This window comes from Zea mays, chromosome 10, assembly GCF_902167145.1.
Source record: "Zea mays cultivar B73 chromosome 10, Zm-B73-REFERENCE-NAM-5.0, whole genome shotgun sequence".
Taxonomy (NCBI): Eukaryota; Viridiplantae; Streptophyta; class Magnoliopsida; order Poales; family Poaceae; genus Zea; species Zea mays.
This window is the reverse complement of record NC_050105.1, coordinates 65,326,540-65,343,906: the sequence shown is the minus strand read 5'-3', so window position 1 is coordinate 65,343,906 and position 17,367 is coordinate 65,326,540. Positions and strand designations below refer to the sequence as shown.

Genomic DNA, 17,367 nt, shown 5'->3' with positions numbered 1-17,367 from the left:
AAGACGTCGTCGATTCCGCCGCCGGTGGGCGGGCTGACGGCCGCCATTGTCATTGTCGCACGGCGGAGGAAGGAGTATCATGTCGTAGCTACCGTCGAGGGACATGAGCTCAAGACTCCCGAAACGGAGCATCGTCCCGGGTTGAAGAGGTTGCTGGAGACTACCCATCTGGAGCTTGATGGGAAGCTATTCGTCAACACGCAGCAGGCCCCTACCTGGCGCGCCAACTGTCGGCGTTTCGACACTGGGGGGTCTCTGGACCGACGAGTAAATTGTCGCTGCGTGTCCCAGCCCAGATGGGTCGGCGCGAGACGGAACACGAAAGGGGGGAAAACAGCAAAGGGGAACCCACAGCCTTCGTGTTGTCCTGCGCCCAGGGCGGATGCGCTTGCAGTAGGGGGTTACAAGCGTTCGCGAGGGAGAGAGAGAGAGACTGTCCACTAGCCCGTTCTCTCGTGCGGCCACCTTCTCGTACGAGAGCCCTGGTCCTTCCTTTTATAGACGTAAGGAGAGGGCCCAGGTGTACAATGGGGGTGTACCAATGTGCTAACATGTCTAGCAGAGTGGAGCCAGAGCCCTAAGTACATGCGGTCGTGGCTGTCGGAGAGGTTTTGGCGCCCTGTTCATGTGATGTCGTGGCCGTCGGAGGAGCGCTTGAGCCCTGTGGAAGTACAACTGTCGGGGCTGTCGGATCCTTGCTGACGTCTCCTTGCTTTCGTAAGGGGCTGAGAGCCGCCGTCGTCATGGAGCACGCGGGGTGCCATCATTACTTGTTTACCGGGGCGAGCCAGATGGGACGCCGGTCTTATTCCCCGTAGCCTGAGCTAGCTGGGAGTAGGGTAATGATGGCTCCCCCTGCGACGTGGTCGGTCCGTGCCCGAGGTCGGGCGAGGCGGAGGCTCCTCCGAGGTCGAGGTTGAGTCTGAGCCCCAGGGGTCGGGTGAGGCGGAGACCGTCGTCCGAGGTCGAGGTTGAGTCCGAGCTCAGGGGTCAGGCGAGGCAGAGTCTGTCATCCGAGGTCGAGGTAGAGTCCGAGCCCTGGGGTCGGGCGAGGCGGAGACCGTCGTCCGAGGTCGAGGTAGAGTCCGAGCCCTGGGGTCGGACGAGACGGAGACCGTCGTCCGAGGTCGAGGTTGAGTCCGAGCCCCGGGGGTCGGGCGAGGCGGAGACCGTCGTCCGAGGTCGAGGTTGAGTCCGAGCTCACGGGTCGGGCGAGGCGGAGCTTCCTATGGCGCCTGAGGCCGGTCTTGGCGGCGGTCAGCCTCACCCTGACGGGTGGCACAACAGTCGGAGCGGCGCAGGCAGCGCTGTTTTCCTGTCAGGTCGGTCAGTGGAGCGGTGAAGTGACTGCGGTCACTTCGGCTCTGTCGACTAAAGAGCGCGCGTCAGGATAAGGTGTCAGTCGATCCTTGCATTGAATGTTCCTGCGATACGGTCGGTTGGCGTAGCGATCCGGCCAAGGTTGCTTCTCCGTGAAGCCTGCCCGAGCTGGGCCTCGGGCGAGTCGAAGGTGCGTCCGTTGCTTGAGGAGACCCTCGGGCGAGGCGTGAATCCTCCTGGGTCGGCTGCCTTTGCCCGAGGCTGGGCTCGAGCAAGGCGGGATCGTGTCCCTTGAGCGGACAGAGCCTTGACCGGGATCGCGCCCATCAGGCCTTTGCAGCTTTCTGCTGATGGGGGTTACCAGCTGAGATTTAGGAGTCTTGAGGGTACCCCTAATTATGGTCCCCGACAAATAGGCAAATCTGAAATTTATAAAGTTTAAACACAACTACAAGCCAGGGTTAGCGTTAGAAATATAATCGAGTCCGAAAGAGAGGGCAAAAACAAATCACAAGCGAATAAGAGCGGATGACACGGTGATTTGTTTTACCGAGGTTCGGTTCTTGCAAACCTACTCCCCGTTGAGGTGGTCACAAAGACCGGGTCTCTTTCAACCATTTCCCTCTCTCAAACGGTCACTTAGACCGAGTGAGCTTCTCTTCTCAATCAAATGGGACACTAAGTCCCCACAAGGACCACCACACATTTGGTGTCTCTTGCTTTGATTACAAATGACTTGGGAACAAGAAATGAGGAAGAAGAAAAGCGATCCAAGCGCAAGAGCTCAAAAGAACACGGCAAAACTCTCTCTTCTAGTCACTAATTGCTTTGAGTGGAATTGGGACTTGGAGAGATTTTGATTCACTCTATTTGTGCCTTGTATTGAATGCACTAGCTCTTGTATTGAATGTGTTGGCTGAAAATTTGGATGCCTTGAAGTGTTGGTGGCTGGGGGTATTTATAGCCCCAACCACCAAAGTGGTCGTTGGGGAAGGATGCTATCGAAGGGTGCACCGGACAGTCCGGTGCGCCAGCCACGTCACCCAACCGTTAGGGTTCAACCGTTGGAGCTCTAACATGTGGGCCCACCGGACAGTCCGGTGCTGCACCGGACAGTCACTGTTCACTGTCCGGTGCGCCATCTGCGCCTGCTCTGACTTCTGCGCGCACTGTCCGCGCACTGTAACTCACTGTTCACCTTTTGCAGTCGACCGTTGGCGCTGTAGCCGTTACTCCGCTTGGCACACCAGACAGTCCGGTGCTACACCGGACAGTCCGGTGAATTATAGCTAGAGGCAATCATAGAAACTCGAAGGTGGCAAGTTCGGAGTTGATCTTCCTGGTGCACCGGACAGTCCGGTGCGCCAGATCAGGGCAGCCTTCGGTTGTCTTTTTGCTCTTTTTATTTGAACCCTTTCTTGGACTTTTTATTGATTTGTGTTGAACCTTTGGCACCTGTAGAACTTATAATCTAGAGCAAACTAGTTAGTCCAATTTTTTGTGTTGGGCAATTCAACCACCAAAATCAATTAGGAAAAGGTTTTAGCCCATTTCCCTTTCAGCCTCCAAATACGTGGCATCCTTGCGACAAGCGGCAAACTATGGCGATGGTCATCTCGACCGGTCGCGGGGCAAGTGGGTATGGCGGCCAACTCACAATCTCATCCGCGGTCAAGATCTTTTCACTGGTCCGGTAATATCCACGCTGCGTCGTGCACGAATCGCGGCGGCAGGCATGAATCGCGGCGCGGGTTCACCGGCGGCGAGTTCACTGAACCTAGATTCTTGTTCAGTCCACTGTACCATCGTGATCCCAATCAGTCGTTCTAACAGAGCAAGTTCAGGAGCCCTTTTCTCAAATTTTTATGTAACAACCCACTAATCTGTATGTAGCAAAGTTGTTCTTCTATAAACCAGCTTTAATTTTGTTATAGCAACCTCAATCAAACATCCACTGGATCCTATGTAAAATCGATCTCAAAGTTCATCCCAGTTCACTGACAGTCGAATTTCAGTACCAAGGGTGACTGACAGCCCAACTTCAGGTCCATTTTTCTCCCATTTGCATGTAACTCCAAGGCTTAGTCACTTAATAAAACTTGAACTACTAACATAGCTCTACCATTTTGTTGTAATGACTTGGGAAAAATCTCCATGGATTAAGAGATACAAGGGCACATACTTGGCCTAATCACACCGATTTCAGAGTTTAAGCCATAAGGTGCTATTGGGGCTTTTTGCAATTAACTCCAATTTGTTCCACATCACTTGAAAATCTTCCAATGTAAAAAGTTGCTTAGTTTTTGATACTCTACCACTTTGATATATACACTTTGGTCCAAAAGTGCATATAAATTGAAATCACCTTATATGGCACAAATTAGGGTTTCTAGGGTTCTTATTAGAGTTTTGAGTGCTCTAGGGTTTATGTGCCGCTCAAATCCATCAAGTTTAGTCTCTTATGAACATTTTCACTAACCTTTGATATAAATAAGCACTTCAAGTCATCACATCACAACTTGTTTTAAAGTTTTAACCTAGTGGATGCACTCTAGTTGTAACATACATAATGAAATGCCAATGCTAATGAAGTCATGACCAAGTTTTAGTTCTTATAACACCAGAGGTGTTACATCTAGGGCGAAGCTCGGGCCATCTTCCTCCTCGGAGTCTAGGTACCCCGAGGGGAAAGGAAACCCGGCATACATCCTTGTGACAGAGCTAGTGTCGAAGCTTGGCTCGAAGGGGATGGGAACACATGCGGTTCTCCCCCGACCCTCAACAAATCTCACCAAGGAGCGATCGGCTCCTCCCAACCCGCAGGTGGGAGGACTGGTGTGATTGGTACCACTCGCTCGACAGCATGGGGAACTGGCGTTTCCCACATCGGAGGAGGTGGCACGCAGAGAAAGTCGGCGCAGGTGCCACTGGTGGCGCTCTGGGCACAATGCTGGCATGGGCTAGGTCCCTCAAGAGGGAGTCTATGCCATCAGCCATCCCAGGGGCTCCTATAGAGCACAGGGTGCCATGAGTGGCACGATCTCGGTTGCTCCGTCTCTACCTCCTGCGACGAGAAGGGCGGTGATGGGAGCTTGGGCGCTCGAGAGGGATAGACAAGAGGAGTATCGTGTCATACTAGATGCCGAGTGACATGAACTCCAGGCTCCCGAACCTGATCACCGTCCCAAGCCTGAGTGGATGGTGGAAACCTGTCATCTAGAGTCTTGGCGGGAACTAAAAGTGTTTCACGCGACAAGCCCCTACTTGGCGCGTCAACTGTCGACGTTCGGACTAGGGGTCCTAACCAACTAGTAAATAATGTCGCGTGGCCAGACTCTAGATGGTGTGCTAGTAGATACAAGTAGTTTATCCTGGTTCGGGCAACGTAAGGCTCTACTTCCAACAAAGGGGGGTTAGGCTTATATTACTCGCACCGAGGTGCCTGTAGTAGGGGTTACAAACACGACGGGAGAGGGGAAGTCCCCAAGTCCCTAGAAATGATTGAGGCAAGTGCCAATATCTAAGACCGAGTAGACCGAGTGGAGAACTGAGTGTTTATCGGTGTGTTCCTTATCTGGTTGTCCTTCCCTTGGAGGGACTCTACTGCCCTATTTATACATGAAGGGGGCGTCCACAGTGAAGCCTGGTGTTGTATTCAAAGGAGAGATGTCTTGGCGCCCTGCAAGCCGACGTGGCGGTGCACTGTGTTGTTGACTTGCGTCCACTGGTTTCCCGCTGAGAGCCGAGGCAGAGACCGAGGGATTATCCGTACACCCGAGCCCCCAGGGGAGAGGCTGCCCATTATGTAGTTGTTGTAATAGCGCCGGGGTAAGGCTAAAGGCCTGCTTACGGGGTGCATCAGCGTCCTTGCGCGGGATGACGTCGAGATTTCCTGTGGCGCTTATCGAGGTCGGAGCCCCGCTCGGGCGAGGCGGAAGTCTTCCCGAGGTGTTGGACGAGCCATCCCTTGACGTGCGCCACAGTTTTGGCGGAGTGGTCGTCCGCGGGATTCGTAGAGGAGTAGGTGGCCGAGGCTGAGCTTGGGCGAGGCGAAGAATTCATTTGAGGTCTAAACTCGACGTCGGGCGTGGCGAAGAAATTGCTCGAGGGCCGGACTCGGCATCGGGCGATGCGGAGATTGCGCCCGTGGATTGGACTCGGCGTCGGGCGAGGCGGAGAAATGCGCCCGAGGGCCGGTCTGCTCTGCTTGTCGTATTAGATGTCCCATCGGGGGATGGCAGGCGGCGTGCGCGTACTGTAGCGGAGACGTAATCATGTTGTTGCGTCCAGATGTGATTGTCGTCTTGTCAACCACTGTGCTCTGCTGCCGCATCGTTGGGTAGGTACGCGCATTAAATGCAGGTGTTCCCTTCCTGTTATCGGGCGCTTCTGTCTTATCTGCCTGAGATTGGCTCGAACAAGACAGTCGGGGCGGTGGCGACCTCGGGCGAGGCGGAGTTCCACCCTAGGCAGGAGATCCTCGGGGAGAGGCCTCAGTCGTTTCCCCTCGAGGGTTTCGTTCTTATCTCTCTGAGTGCGTTCTTCGGGGGATATTTCAGGTATCCCTAATTATTACCCCCCGACAGTTAGAGTGTTAGACCACCACATATAGTGTTTGCCCTAGGTTTAGGCCTAATGTTAGATGTAGGTTAGAACACCTCTTACCCATACGCATCATTGTATGAGTTACACCATAGGGGTTTATAGTAGTGCAAGATCGTAACAACTGTATTTGTGGTGTGGCCGCCACCATATAATGGAGAGACGCGACATTTTGGTTGAAAAACTCGATTGTGAAGATAGTGAAGAGTATTTGGGAGAGGTCACATCGAAACACCACTGTGCGCGGAGAAGACCCGAGGTATCCACGAGTTATTTGATATGGAGTTTAGCCTTTCTGTAGGGTCTTTGGGAGTGGCTCCAAATTCTCTAATGAAGACTAGAGAGAAGATTGCACGCTTAATGATACCTTGATAAAACTATTAATAAGAATCTGTAGCTCTATTGTATTTAGGTTTAAATATTTATATTGTGTGCTTTGATTATATGTTTTATCTTTTATTTTAGTTATACCTACCACTACCATATAGTTCGAACGCGATAATAGTATGTGTTTTCTTTTACAAAAAAAGTTAAAATAATCGGACATGGGGTTGGCGGCAGCTTGATGCAGGCCCACTGGCACAGGCCCATGGCCCCGCGCCGTTACGATTGGGTTGGACCGTTGGACGTGCCATTGCCGACCGAGCCTGAAATCGTTCTATCCTCGCCGCCGCCGCCGCCGCCGCCGTTTGTTATCGCTCGGAGTTTCTCCGTTCCCGTCTCTCCGGCCGCTGCAGGTACGCCTAGCAACGGCGTCAATCGCTTCCTCCCAACCCGCAGGTACTCACCTGTAGCTGTATGCTGCAACCTTGCCTTGTCTTCATCCATCACCCCTAGCGGCCCAGCGTGCGCGCAACCCCCACCCACCGACGCCTGGGACGGACGTCGCTGCCTCCCTACTTTTTCCCCTCCGCCGCCGACGAGCACCACCATATGCCTTCTCCTTGGTCTTCTCTTTTTGCTGTGTGCGAAACCTTGCGCCCAAACCCTAATTTCCTATCCGTATTCGGATCTGAATCTCATTACAAGTGTGTAGGCATGTATTTTTGTTACTAACTTCAATTGCTTTGCAAAAAATTATCGGGTGTACCCATTTCCTTTACTAGGTCCACCCCTGATTCTATCTGCCCTATTTTTCTTCACATTTGTTATGTAGTTGGTAAAATCCCTTAACTTGCGCATCTTTGCCTTCTTCTTCCTTTATTTTAGGTTATCAAATACGGTGAACCTTGTGTTCCTGTGAAATTTTGCAGCTCATTATACATTGAAGGCAGAAAGTCATTCTCCAATCTGAAGGCGAAACAAGGTGTGCACATATATGTTCTAGAGGATAAAGTTCACTGAGCTGCTGTTGGGCATTGGAGAGCCCAGTTGTGGTTCTATGCCTGAAAGGAATTCTTTGTAATTTTCTCCTGTATCTGGTTCTGTTATCATCATTATTTTCCTGGTGTGGGGCAATCATGTCAGAGAGCGAGTTAGCAGTAATAAAACCAGAGGTACATTTTCCATTGCTGTTTCTGTTAATTAGAGAGGAAATGTTGTGTTCTTATCTTCATTGCATCATTTGGGCCTAAATCAAGTTTTTTGGTGAACTCTGACAGGCATTGAAAACTTATATCTGGCTTCAGTGCTTTGATGGCTCCATACAACAAGTGGAGGAAGAAGTTGCCATGTTCTGCCCTATGATATGTCGGGAAATAATGAAAAATGGGACAGGGTCATCTAAGAATCATGCTATAGTTCTACCGGAAAGAGTTAATCCGGCAAGTTTGAGTTTGATTCTTGATTATTGTCGGTTTCATCAGGTCCCTGGGCGCTCAAACAAGGTTTGCTGCACTTTATATTCATCTTGAAAGTTTTGTTTGTTGAATCTATATTTGTTCGAGCATATCTTATCATGGATTTCCTACATTTGTAGGAGCGGAAGTCATTCGATGAAAAGTTTGTCAGGATAGACACAGAAAAACTGTGTAAGTTGGCTTCTGCAGCCCTTGGTCTGCAGTTAAGGCCACTAGTTGATCTTACTTGTGGAGCACTTGCTCGAATCATTGGAGGAAAAACACCTGATGAAGTTAGAGATATTTTCCATTTACCAGATGACTTAACAGAGGTAAGAGTACCACTTGAATAGTCGTGTATAGGAAAAGGTTCTCTTGATCTCCCTGAGTACAATTCCCCCATCTGGAGCTAAAAAAAGACAGATTTCATTAACACAAACTCAGCTTGATAAAGTGAATCATTTCCTTTTAGATGTTGACACATTTGACACCTATTTGCCAGGAAGAGAAACTGGAGCCACTAAAAAATTTAAATGATGATCCTACAATTCGTTTATTGAACCGATTGTATGCAAAGAAGCGGAAAGAACTGCAGGAACGCCAGAAACTAAAGGTACTTCTCATTTATTTACTATGTGTTGTGTTCAATGATGTATCGTACTTCATCAGTTTTTTGTTCTAGTTTTATGTTTATTTTTGAGGTTCGCTTTATTTCAGGATGTTCAAACACAAGAAGAACAAAAAGACGAGAGATCTTTGGATGAGTTACTTTGTTTTATAAATGGAGATGGAGGTTAGTGACTTTATCGAATATTTAAAATCTTGACATTGAACAATTAAAGTGTGTGGTGTTTGCACAAAATAATACCTACATCAAAATATAAATATTATTGTAGTTTCCAGAAAATATCAGTTTTTGGTGTTTTCAGAAAGAAGCTAAGATTTGAGTTTCAAATGGCGAAAATTGTGCAAAGATAATGTTGTTCTCCATTAGACCAGTTGATTAATATTGAACGGTCATAATACAACAAAAAATTGTTGCCCTGGACCAACCTATTTAGCTACTATGGATGAACTTATAAGCAGTTTTAGCAGACGCTCAAGACTATTACAGTGGGCTATCCTTGTGTCACGAGCTTTTGTAGAATCAGCGGCTGTATTTTTTCAAACCTTTTTTATTGGTAGACTGGTTGCTTTTTGAAAGAAAATTTAACTAGGCATGGTAGGAGCACATGATTATTTTTGTTAAGTTGCTTCCTGTCCCTTCTGGCCTGTCCTTAAGAAATTAACCCCCCTCCCCCTCCCTGAACAAACCCCATCTCCCTCTCCCAAGAAAGGCTGCAAAAACGTGTGTCGTGTGGCACAACAAATCATTGCATGAGTTTGTTGATTTTTTAATAAAAAACTATTGGGCTTCATGTAGCGCGTGTTTGGAAGTAAAGTATTTCAAAACTATGGTTTTGGAATACTACGGGCCTGTTTGGCAGTGAAGTATTTTTGTGGTTTCTAGGCAATACCTCGGTTTTTTTAGTAATACCATAGTATTTTACGCCATAAGGTGTTTGATTGCAATCCTGAAAACCGTGTTTTCAAAACCATGGTATTTTTAGAGTATTGGAAACTTCACTTTAACCTAAAGTTTTTATAACAAGACTAGCTTTTGTCTAATACCATGATTTACAATGTTGTATCTAAACAATGTTTCTCAAAACCATGAGGCCCTGTTTGGAATCTTAGTATTTTTACAGTTTTGAAGGAATACTATATAGTATTGGATGATACTATGGTATAGGAAGCCAAAATCTGTTTGTTTGTACTGGGTAAAACGCAGTTTCGAATACCATGGTTTATCTAAAACCGTAGTATTTTTACAGTTTTGAAAACTCCACTTGGACTTCAGTTTTCAAAGGCTTAGCAGCCATAGCGCTGCCTGTGATGCGTACGATTGTAGATGAGAGAGCACACGGCCAAACAGTTCTTAGTATTTTTTGCCATGAACAAATGTATTTCAAAACTGTAGTATCTAAAAACTTTGTTGCCAAACATGCCCTGATATTTTTGGAGCTACCAAAACCACAGAATTGTCATGATAATTGCAACGTATAATATTGTAAAACCATGGTTTTGAGAAACATTGTTGACAAACAGGCCCTACTGTTTTAAGATGTTATGACATAACCGTAGTATTTTTTTACATCATTCCTAGCAATACGCTTTTTGGAGACAGTATCTCAAACCATGGTATATATGTGTAATACTAGTCATAGACAAAAACTTTGGGTTAGAATGGAGTTTCCAATAATCCAAAAATACAATGATATCTACAAAATCATGGTATACAAAACAAAGTTTTTTACAATGTAGCCAAACACATCTTGGCAAAAAATACTATGATATTCTTTAATACCATGGTTTTATCTCAAAACTTCGAAAATACTTTGCTTCCAAACACCCCCTAACCATTTCACAGATTCCAGAGGTGGGAAAGCTTCTAAGAGTAAGAAAAAGAATAAAAGAAGGAAAGATCAAGCTAAGAATCCCACAAAAGCGAACTCCGAACCTGTAAATAAGGTGAGAGTTAACTTGAAACTATGTTTTCCTTTCTGGGGGTAATTTATAGAGAATGCTGTAATTCTTATATTTTTTTTCTGTAAGTTCAGGAGGGAGCTTCCTGTGTGGTTCCGTGCAAAGCAGATAATGGTAACATTTCTAGGCATCCTTGCCAAAGTCAAAATTTGCAAGATACCGAGTACCCCTTCGACAATGCTGACCTTGACGATGGACTTGATCCTGCAATGAGGGAGGAGATTGATAGGTGAGGGCATAAGATATCTTATGGGTTGATGCACGCAGCTCTTTGTTGTGCTACTGGCCTGTTTCTCAATCGAAAAAGCCTGTTTTTGTACATGAAACAGCAAGGTTATTGATGCTTATATACTGTCATTTTGATAAGTATAAGCTGATTTCTGGACTTTGAATCGATAAATTCTGTTAAATGCTTCCACTCATCTTTTTCTGCAGTTCTGCTTGAACTTTGTGGTTGGTGCTTGTGCCTGTCGCTTGATCCACCCATTTACTGTTGACATGCATGAAACACTGCCGTGTTTTGATATAACAAGCGATTGTTCTTGACAATTGACATACAGAGAAGTGGCCGACTTCGAGATGAAGTTGAAGCTAGCTTGGACCGAAAGAATGAGTTTGGAGCAGGACCAACAAATGGAGTCACATGTTGATACGCGGTGGTAATGGTTCTGTGGTGGGAATCTCTGTTAGGGCTAGTTTGGAAACACTAATTTCCCATGGGATTTTCATTTTCCCAAGGGAAATTAGTTCATTTTCCCTTGGGAAAATGAAAATCCCATGGGAAATTAGTGTTCCCAAACTAGCCCTTAGTTTTTTTCCGAATAGAATTTTCTTGATGAGGTTTTCTTTTGCTGTTAGAGTCGGCAGAAAACCTTAGGCAGGAAGGAGTTTTGGTCGAGAGGTACAGGATGACATTGCGAGGTGCTATTGTCATATGCTGTGATTTGTATGTACCCTGCTCTTCAAGAAAGTAGTGCCCAACCATGTTACTGTTACCCCCCAAAGAAAGGTGGGTGACTTTGTTAGTGTAAAAACCAGAAGTTTTGAATCTATGTATGTTCATTAATTTTGACAGGAACTCTTATCATTATGAAATGAATAAAAGGGAAAATGATGTGTTGTTGGAAGTTGGCGGAAACAATAGGTCGCTTAGCTCTATACCGTTGGTTCAATAGTGCTCCAGTTTTTTCTATCCACGTTTGGGACTGGCTTGTTGAGTTGTTTTTACCGTGTAAACTCGGTCAAAATGTTTGCAATTATGGTATTTGTGGACTGCTGGATAATTCTCAGTCAAAAAGTTTGTGAAAATGTATTATTTGTGGACTATTTGATACTTCTCAGTCAAAAAGTTTCACCAAATATGGTATTTGGGCATTATTGATATCCTTGGATTGATGGAGACCACGTGCAAGCCCTCTATCAAACGCCACGAATAGAAATTTGCAGCTTCCTTGCCAGTGTTATGGTCAAGTTCTCAAGTTTTTCATGAAACTACGAAAAACTCGCCAATGCCCTTTTTTTTTTAAGTTTGCCTTGTCGAGACCTGCAAATCTACCCAAGAAAGGCAGAAATTTGCATGAAATTATTTTGAATACGGGCTGCTTTCTAAGTCTTCCCAGACCTCTAGCTTTCCATTTCGAACGATTGCAAGAACAAAGCTGCTTTCTAAGTAAAAAAAATGAAACAAAGATAAAAGCGGGAGGGTACAAGCAGGGCCAGGGTCACCTCTTTTTGAACTCTTCGGCCCTGTAGTTTAGTCTTCCCAGTTTTTGCAATGGAGCCGTAGCCGCCCGCACGCAGATGTCACTGGTCATGGCCATTGCATGCAGCTTTTAGTAGTAGAATTGCAATGCAAGATCTTCAATGCTTCGATGTGACAGAATAAAATCATCAAACCCAACAAAAGGGCCGCAAGTGATAGATTTCCCTTGCACAACGTTCGTGCACTTTACAAGGTAGATCACCAGATTCCATCCTGGAATTTGTAGTGCTCAGAACACTGGAAGATCAGCAGCAAACTTTGCCTTCGAGAACGTCCTCTAGACGTCCTCAAGACGGGGCATGCCCGGACATCAGATTATTATTACAACACTGTTTAAATAACCTACAGAAAATACAGGCTGAGACCTGGAAAGAGAAGGGCTACTTTTCGAATCAGAAAGTAGGTAAAAAAGGGTGTCAGTGGTCTAGCATAGACGTATCTATATTATCAAGTATCACAAAAACAAGATTCGCCAGGAGGTGCGGCAGCTCACCATGCCGCAAGCCGTTTCCTTGTCACTACTGGCATGTGAATTGCCGCCAATATATCCTTTCTTCAGAAATCTTGGCTCCACACACCCGTACAGCTCAGTGCCTCCATTAGATCCTCAATCCAAAGTTCTATCAACTCAGTCCCCGGAACTGATGCACCCAAGCACCACTTACTAACCATTCTCGTTAATACATTGTGCCAACACTGAACTGCACTTCCCATATCACTAGCAGTCTATACAGGCACTAAAAAACTGCAGAAAACAGTATAATGTTCCTTCAGACAAATCAACTATGGCTCAGAGACGGATCAGATCAGAAGACTGAACAAAAATAATGATGCGGACTTTGGAGAATTAGATGGACTGTAACATGATGGCAAGATAGAGTACTGTAACAGTGTGATGAATGCAATGTGAAACGTACTCACAATCTGTTCAAGCACTTCTCTTCTTCGCAACTCTAACTTGGAGGATTAGATGGACATCTCTCTTGAATATGGACCTCAGTTCTTCATTGGCCTCAATACCGATTCTCCTGACAGATTTGTGCCATGTCAGATATGTCAAGACAACAGGAACAGTTCTAATAATGTTGATGTAAATTGGCAAAATACACGTTCTGTCATTCCAACATAGTAGCAACTTCTTTCCATAAGAGAATGCCTCACCCTATCTTAGAGCCATTTTTACCAACAAGAATCTGACGTTGGCTTTGCTTTGGGGCAATGAAGTGCTGCTCCACCCTAAGAGAACCATCTTTTAGCTCCTTCCAGCCCATCAGACGATGCTCAATTACATAGGGGATTTCCTGTAAAAGGTTAGACATGAGCAAATAAATTCCATTTGAATTCAAATTTCAGTGTAGAATTCCTGTAGAAGGTCATTCATTGACAAACATATTCTATTTGAATTAAAGTGAACTAGGTTGCATATTCAAAACGCAAAGGAATTACTTGGTGGATGTGATGCAGCATCTTCTCCCGCACAACCTCCAATGATATGGTTTTCATTACCTCTTCAGTCATTACAGTTGGTTCTTCATCCCAAGGTCTTCTTACTGCCTACAAATAAAATACATAACTAGAGTGTTGAAGTTACACAAGGATTGCTAGTGTTAAACAATTAGTAAACAAACACAGGATTGGAAAAGATTCAGTTCTAATTTTCAAAGGGTAATAAAAGTAAAAACTACTTCCTCAATCAAAAATATTGTAGGTCGAATGCATGCAATATACTTTGGAAACTTCAAATCAAGGAGTAATCAAATCTAAATGTATATAAGAGGCTACAGAAAAAGGGTGACCACTAAGTAAATCAACTAGAGAACATTGATACTAGTCTATTTTTTAATTGCCAAACAGAGAACATAGCTCATTAGTGTCACAAAGAATAATCAACTAGACCAGAATTATGTATTGCGCATCAAAACATCAGCAAAATGATACTACAGACTGACCAGTTCAGATCCTTAGGGGGTGTTTGGTTCCGTTGACTAAATTTAGTCCGTGTCACATCGGATGTTTGAATGCTAATTATGAGTATTAAATAGTCTAATTATAAAACTAATTACTTAGATGAATACTAAATGGCGAGACATATTTATTAAGCCTAACTAATCCACGTTTAGTAAATGTTTACAGTAGCATCACATGGCAATTCATGGGCTAATAGACTTAATAGGTTCGTCTTGTTGTTTAGTCATTATCTGTGTAATTAGTTTTGTAATTAGACTATATTTAATACTTCTAACTAGCATCCAAACATACGATATAACGGGACTAAAATTTAGTTAGTTGGATCCAAACACCCCCTCTTATTGCAAATATTACACGATCTATACAAAGAAGAATCTCATAGCATGGCAGAATTGTAGGTCGTGTTTATATTGTATTAGTATTTTAACACTTCCATAGACAATGCACTGCAGTTCTAAAAATACATCACAAGGATTTAACAGTCAAATTCAGTTTTGGACATCGTAACGAATCAAACTTCACCTTATAACAACAGATGGGTATTATCTAAGCAGTAAGCACAGTAACTTAGCATATAACTAATGAAGTTCTATTGTTCAAGATTCAGAAAGGTAAGGCAGACTGGCAGACGAAAAATAGGTAAAGAAGAAAATACCTGGTCCATCAAGTACTGTATAAGGTCTTTCACCCCCTTGCCTTTTAGCCCAGATACCATGAAGTACCTAGCATTACCAGAGTTTCAATAAGGCAGGTGGAGTTGTAGAACGACAAGGTAGGCCTACAGAAGGCTAATGAAACCTTTCATATCCAGGAAGATCTTCAAATTCTTTTGCAACTTTAAGGAGGTCCTTCTTGTCTTCCACCAGGTCAACCTTATTCATGCACAATATTCGCCGCTGGTTTGGGTTCACCTCTGTACCAAAACGTTTGATTAACTTTATAACACGTGAATCAGGCCTGCATAAATGAACACATTGTTTAGAAGTGCATTTACCATGAGTTCTAACATGAAATATAAATTTAACAAAGTATGATGAAGACTTACAAATTAAGATGCCTATTGACATCGAACATGACTATTAGTAAATCATATAGGTTAATTGAGCTCCAGGCACTCTCCACACGAACTGTGACATCCCTATAAGGAAATCCATGGTGCCCTAACATGAGCCCTGGGGTGTCAAAAAAGCACTGCAGAGAATTTTATTAGCTGAATACAATACAACTGTACAACTAGTACAGATAGGCATACAAATTAGCAGCAGGTTCTTGTTTTTGTGTGTTATATTAATGGTTCTACGATGGATAAATTAAGAACACATCATTAGGCCTAGAATTTTGTCAATTTAGACAGAACTCAATAAAGACAGATCAAGCCAATAAGATGCACCACTATCTGACATGAGAGGATTTGTTACGCAATAAATATCTTCCAAAGCAAAAATAAAACACAGCTAGTTCATATATCTTTTGAGGCAACAAATGTCCAAATCCAGTTAACAGCAAACACAAAACGCCCTAGCTATGTTTAAAAAAATTCAAGGAAAGTATATATATGGTTAAGTCAAAAGTTGAAAATGTGGTTTCATTTCCTAGTCATCTGCCAGCAGAAGAATAAATGAACTTGATAATATGACATACAATCTGTGTGTTCCCTTTTGTTAGCACCCCCAAAATTTCGTGAGTCGTAGTATTTGTCTTGCGGGAAACTGCAGCCACTTTTGTCCCAACCTGATAGATCCAAAGATAAAAGGGTCATAAGGTATTATTTCAATCAGCTAATTACTTTACTGAACTATAAAGTTTCTATCAGGAAAGGCATTATGAGTATCAACAGTACCATCCATTATTAGATTATTAATGATTGGTGGAATAATCCAATTAAATGCAGAGACTGCTATAAGTCATACACATATATCCTAAAGGGGTGGAGGCACAAAAGGATAATGTGTCGAACTGTGCATGAGCTGAACAACAGAACTGGAAACGTCAGTCTGAGTAATAGCTATTTTCGGATAGAAGTCTGGAACTAATACCATCATTATCTTAAACCCACACCAACAGAAGCATTGCAGAATTGATAATGCTATGATCCATGCGACTAGTAGAAATGACTGCTAACAGCTACAAGGTACATGATGCCACATTTGTCAATGAAAGTTAGAGGTGTGATTGTGTGAAACAAAAAAATGTTTTAGAAGCCATTCGTACCATGGTATTTGTGAGCGAGGACTTGCCGGCGTTGGGCGCGCCGACAATGCCAACGGAAAGCGACATCTGGTCTTCTTCCTTGACCTCCCCGAGATCATCTTCGTCCTCGTCGGGCGGCTCCAGCGCCGCATCGAGCAGCGCGAGCGCCACGTCCCGCGAGTGCTCCTCATCCTGCTCCTCGACGGCCGCCGCGCCAAGTCCCTTACCAAAAAGCGCCTCGTCGGCGCGCGCGCGGAGGGAGGGGTCGAACCGGAGCTTCCTCAGCGCCGCGACGGGGTTGTTGATTTTTCGGGAGGGGGCGGGGCCCGGGGTCGGGAGGGCGTAGTCGGAGCTGTCGAAGTCGGCATCGGCAGCGGGGGTCGGGGCCGCGGCGGGGGCAGAGTCAGACTCCGAGGACGCGGCCGCCGAGGAGGTGGAGAGGATGCGGAGAGGGGTGGGGATACCGGGAGCGGGGTTGAGGGGTAGGTTTTGGAGCGGACGGAGGGCTTGGAGGAAGCGGCGCATGGCTGCGGCTGCGGCTACGGCGGAGGAGAGAGGGCGGCGGCGGAGGGTTTAAGAGAGGGGTATTTTGGGGAAACCAGGAAGTTCGAAGACGCCGAGAGAAGAAGAGGTCGTCTGGACTCTCGTACGTGGCCGGCGGAGCGGCCTTTGAGCCATTTTCTGAGCGGCGGTTACTGAGCACTCCTTGACCGGGAAAAGCGGCAGTTATTGAGCACTGTTTGAATACATTTGATATAATAGTTAGTTAGTTAAAAATTTGTTATTGAAATTAGCTAACTAATAAATAGCTAGTTAATTAGTAACTAATTTACTAAAAATAACTGAACTATTAGCTAGGGTATTTGAATGCCTCTAGCTAGTTTTAACCATTAACTATTAACTCTAATACATTTAAATATCCCTGTATATTCTTTGAATTTTCTATACTTTGGAATGATTAAAAATATTAGATTATGTTTGTTTAGTTGGAATTGAATTACATTTTAATAATCACAATTTGAGCCCTAAACTAATTAAGTTAGAGGTGTTTAGTTTTTAGGGACTAATTTTTAGCCTCTTTATTTTATTCTATTTTAGTCCATAAATTATCAAATATAGAAAATAAGCGGGTGTTTGAATGCACTAGAGCTAATATGTAGT

The 17,367-nt window shown here is 44.8% G+C and overlaps 2 protein-coding genes across 20 annotated transcripts; one reads left to right on the top strand and one right to left on the bottom strand.

Moving 5' to 3' along the window:
- The first annotated feature begins 4,126 nt into the window (after positions 1-4,126).
- Positions 4,127-11,413, top strand: LOC100273625 (uncharacterized). 17 transcript variants are annotated; one of them, XM_020544945.3, is made up of 10 exons: positions 6,433-6,659; positions 7,132-7,418; positions 7,524-7,748; positions 7,841-8,032; positions 8,203-8,313; positions 8,418-8,493; positions 10,171-10,271; positions 10,361-10,515; positions 10,847-10,945; positions 11,154-11,413. In XM_020544945.3, coding segments are annotated over exons 2-10 (996 nt in total). In that variant the 5' UTR covers positions 6,433-6,659; positions 7,132-7,382; the 3' UTR covers positions 11,155-11,413. The 17 variants fall into 17 exon arrangements, 16 of the variants coding, with proteins under 16 accessions (XP_035818856.1, XP_020400534.1, XP_020400533.1 ...); XM_020544944.2 differs by having other exon boundaries at positions 11,145-11,413; XR_004852985.1 differs by having other exon boundaries at positions 6,455-6,702; positions 10,722-10,945.
- A 752-nt stretch (positions 11,414-12,165) lies between these two features.
- Positions 12,166-16,930, bottom strand: LOC100381675 (GTP-binding protein ERG). 3 transcript variants are annotated; one of them, XR_004853057.1, is made up of 9 exons: positions 16,228-16,907; positions 15,658-15,747; positions 15,062-15,154; positions 14,815-14,973; positions 14,672-14,738; positions 13,495-13,602; positions 13,210-13,349; positions 12,970-13,076; positions 12,166-12,793 (listed from the first exon to the last, which is right to left on the bottom strand). XR_004853057.1 is itself a non-coding variant. In XM_008663887.3 (9 exons), exons 1-8 carry the CDS (start codon positions 16,729-16,731, stop codon positions 12,977-12,979), a joined length of 1,314 nt encoding a protein of 437 aa, XP_008662109.1. In that variant the 5' UTR covers positions 16,732-16,930; the 3' UTR covers positions 12,171-12,793; positions 12,966-12,976. The 3 variants fall into 3 exon arrangements, 2 of the variants coding, with proteins under 2 accessions (XP_008662109.1, NP_001348450.1); XM_008663887.3 differs by having other exon boundaries at positions 12,171-12,793; positions 12,966-13,076; positions 15,062-15,207; positions 16,228-16,930; NM_001361521.1 differs by having other exon boundaries at positions 12,172-12,793; positions 15,062-15,207; positions 16,228-16,797.
- Between the last annotated feature and the right edge of the window lie 437 nt (positions 16,931-17,367).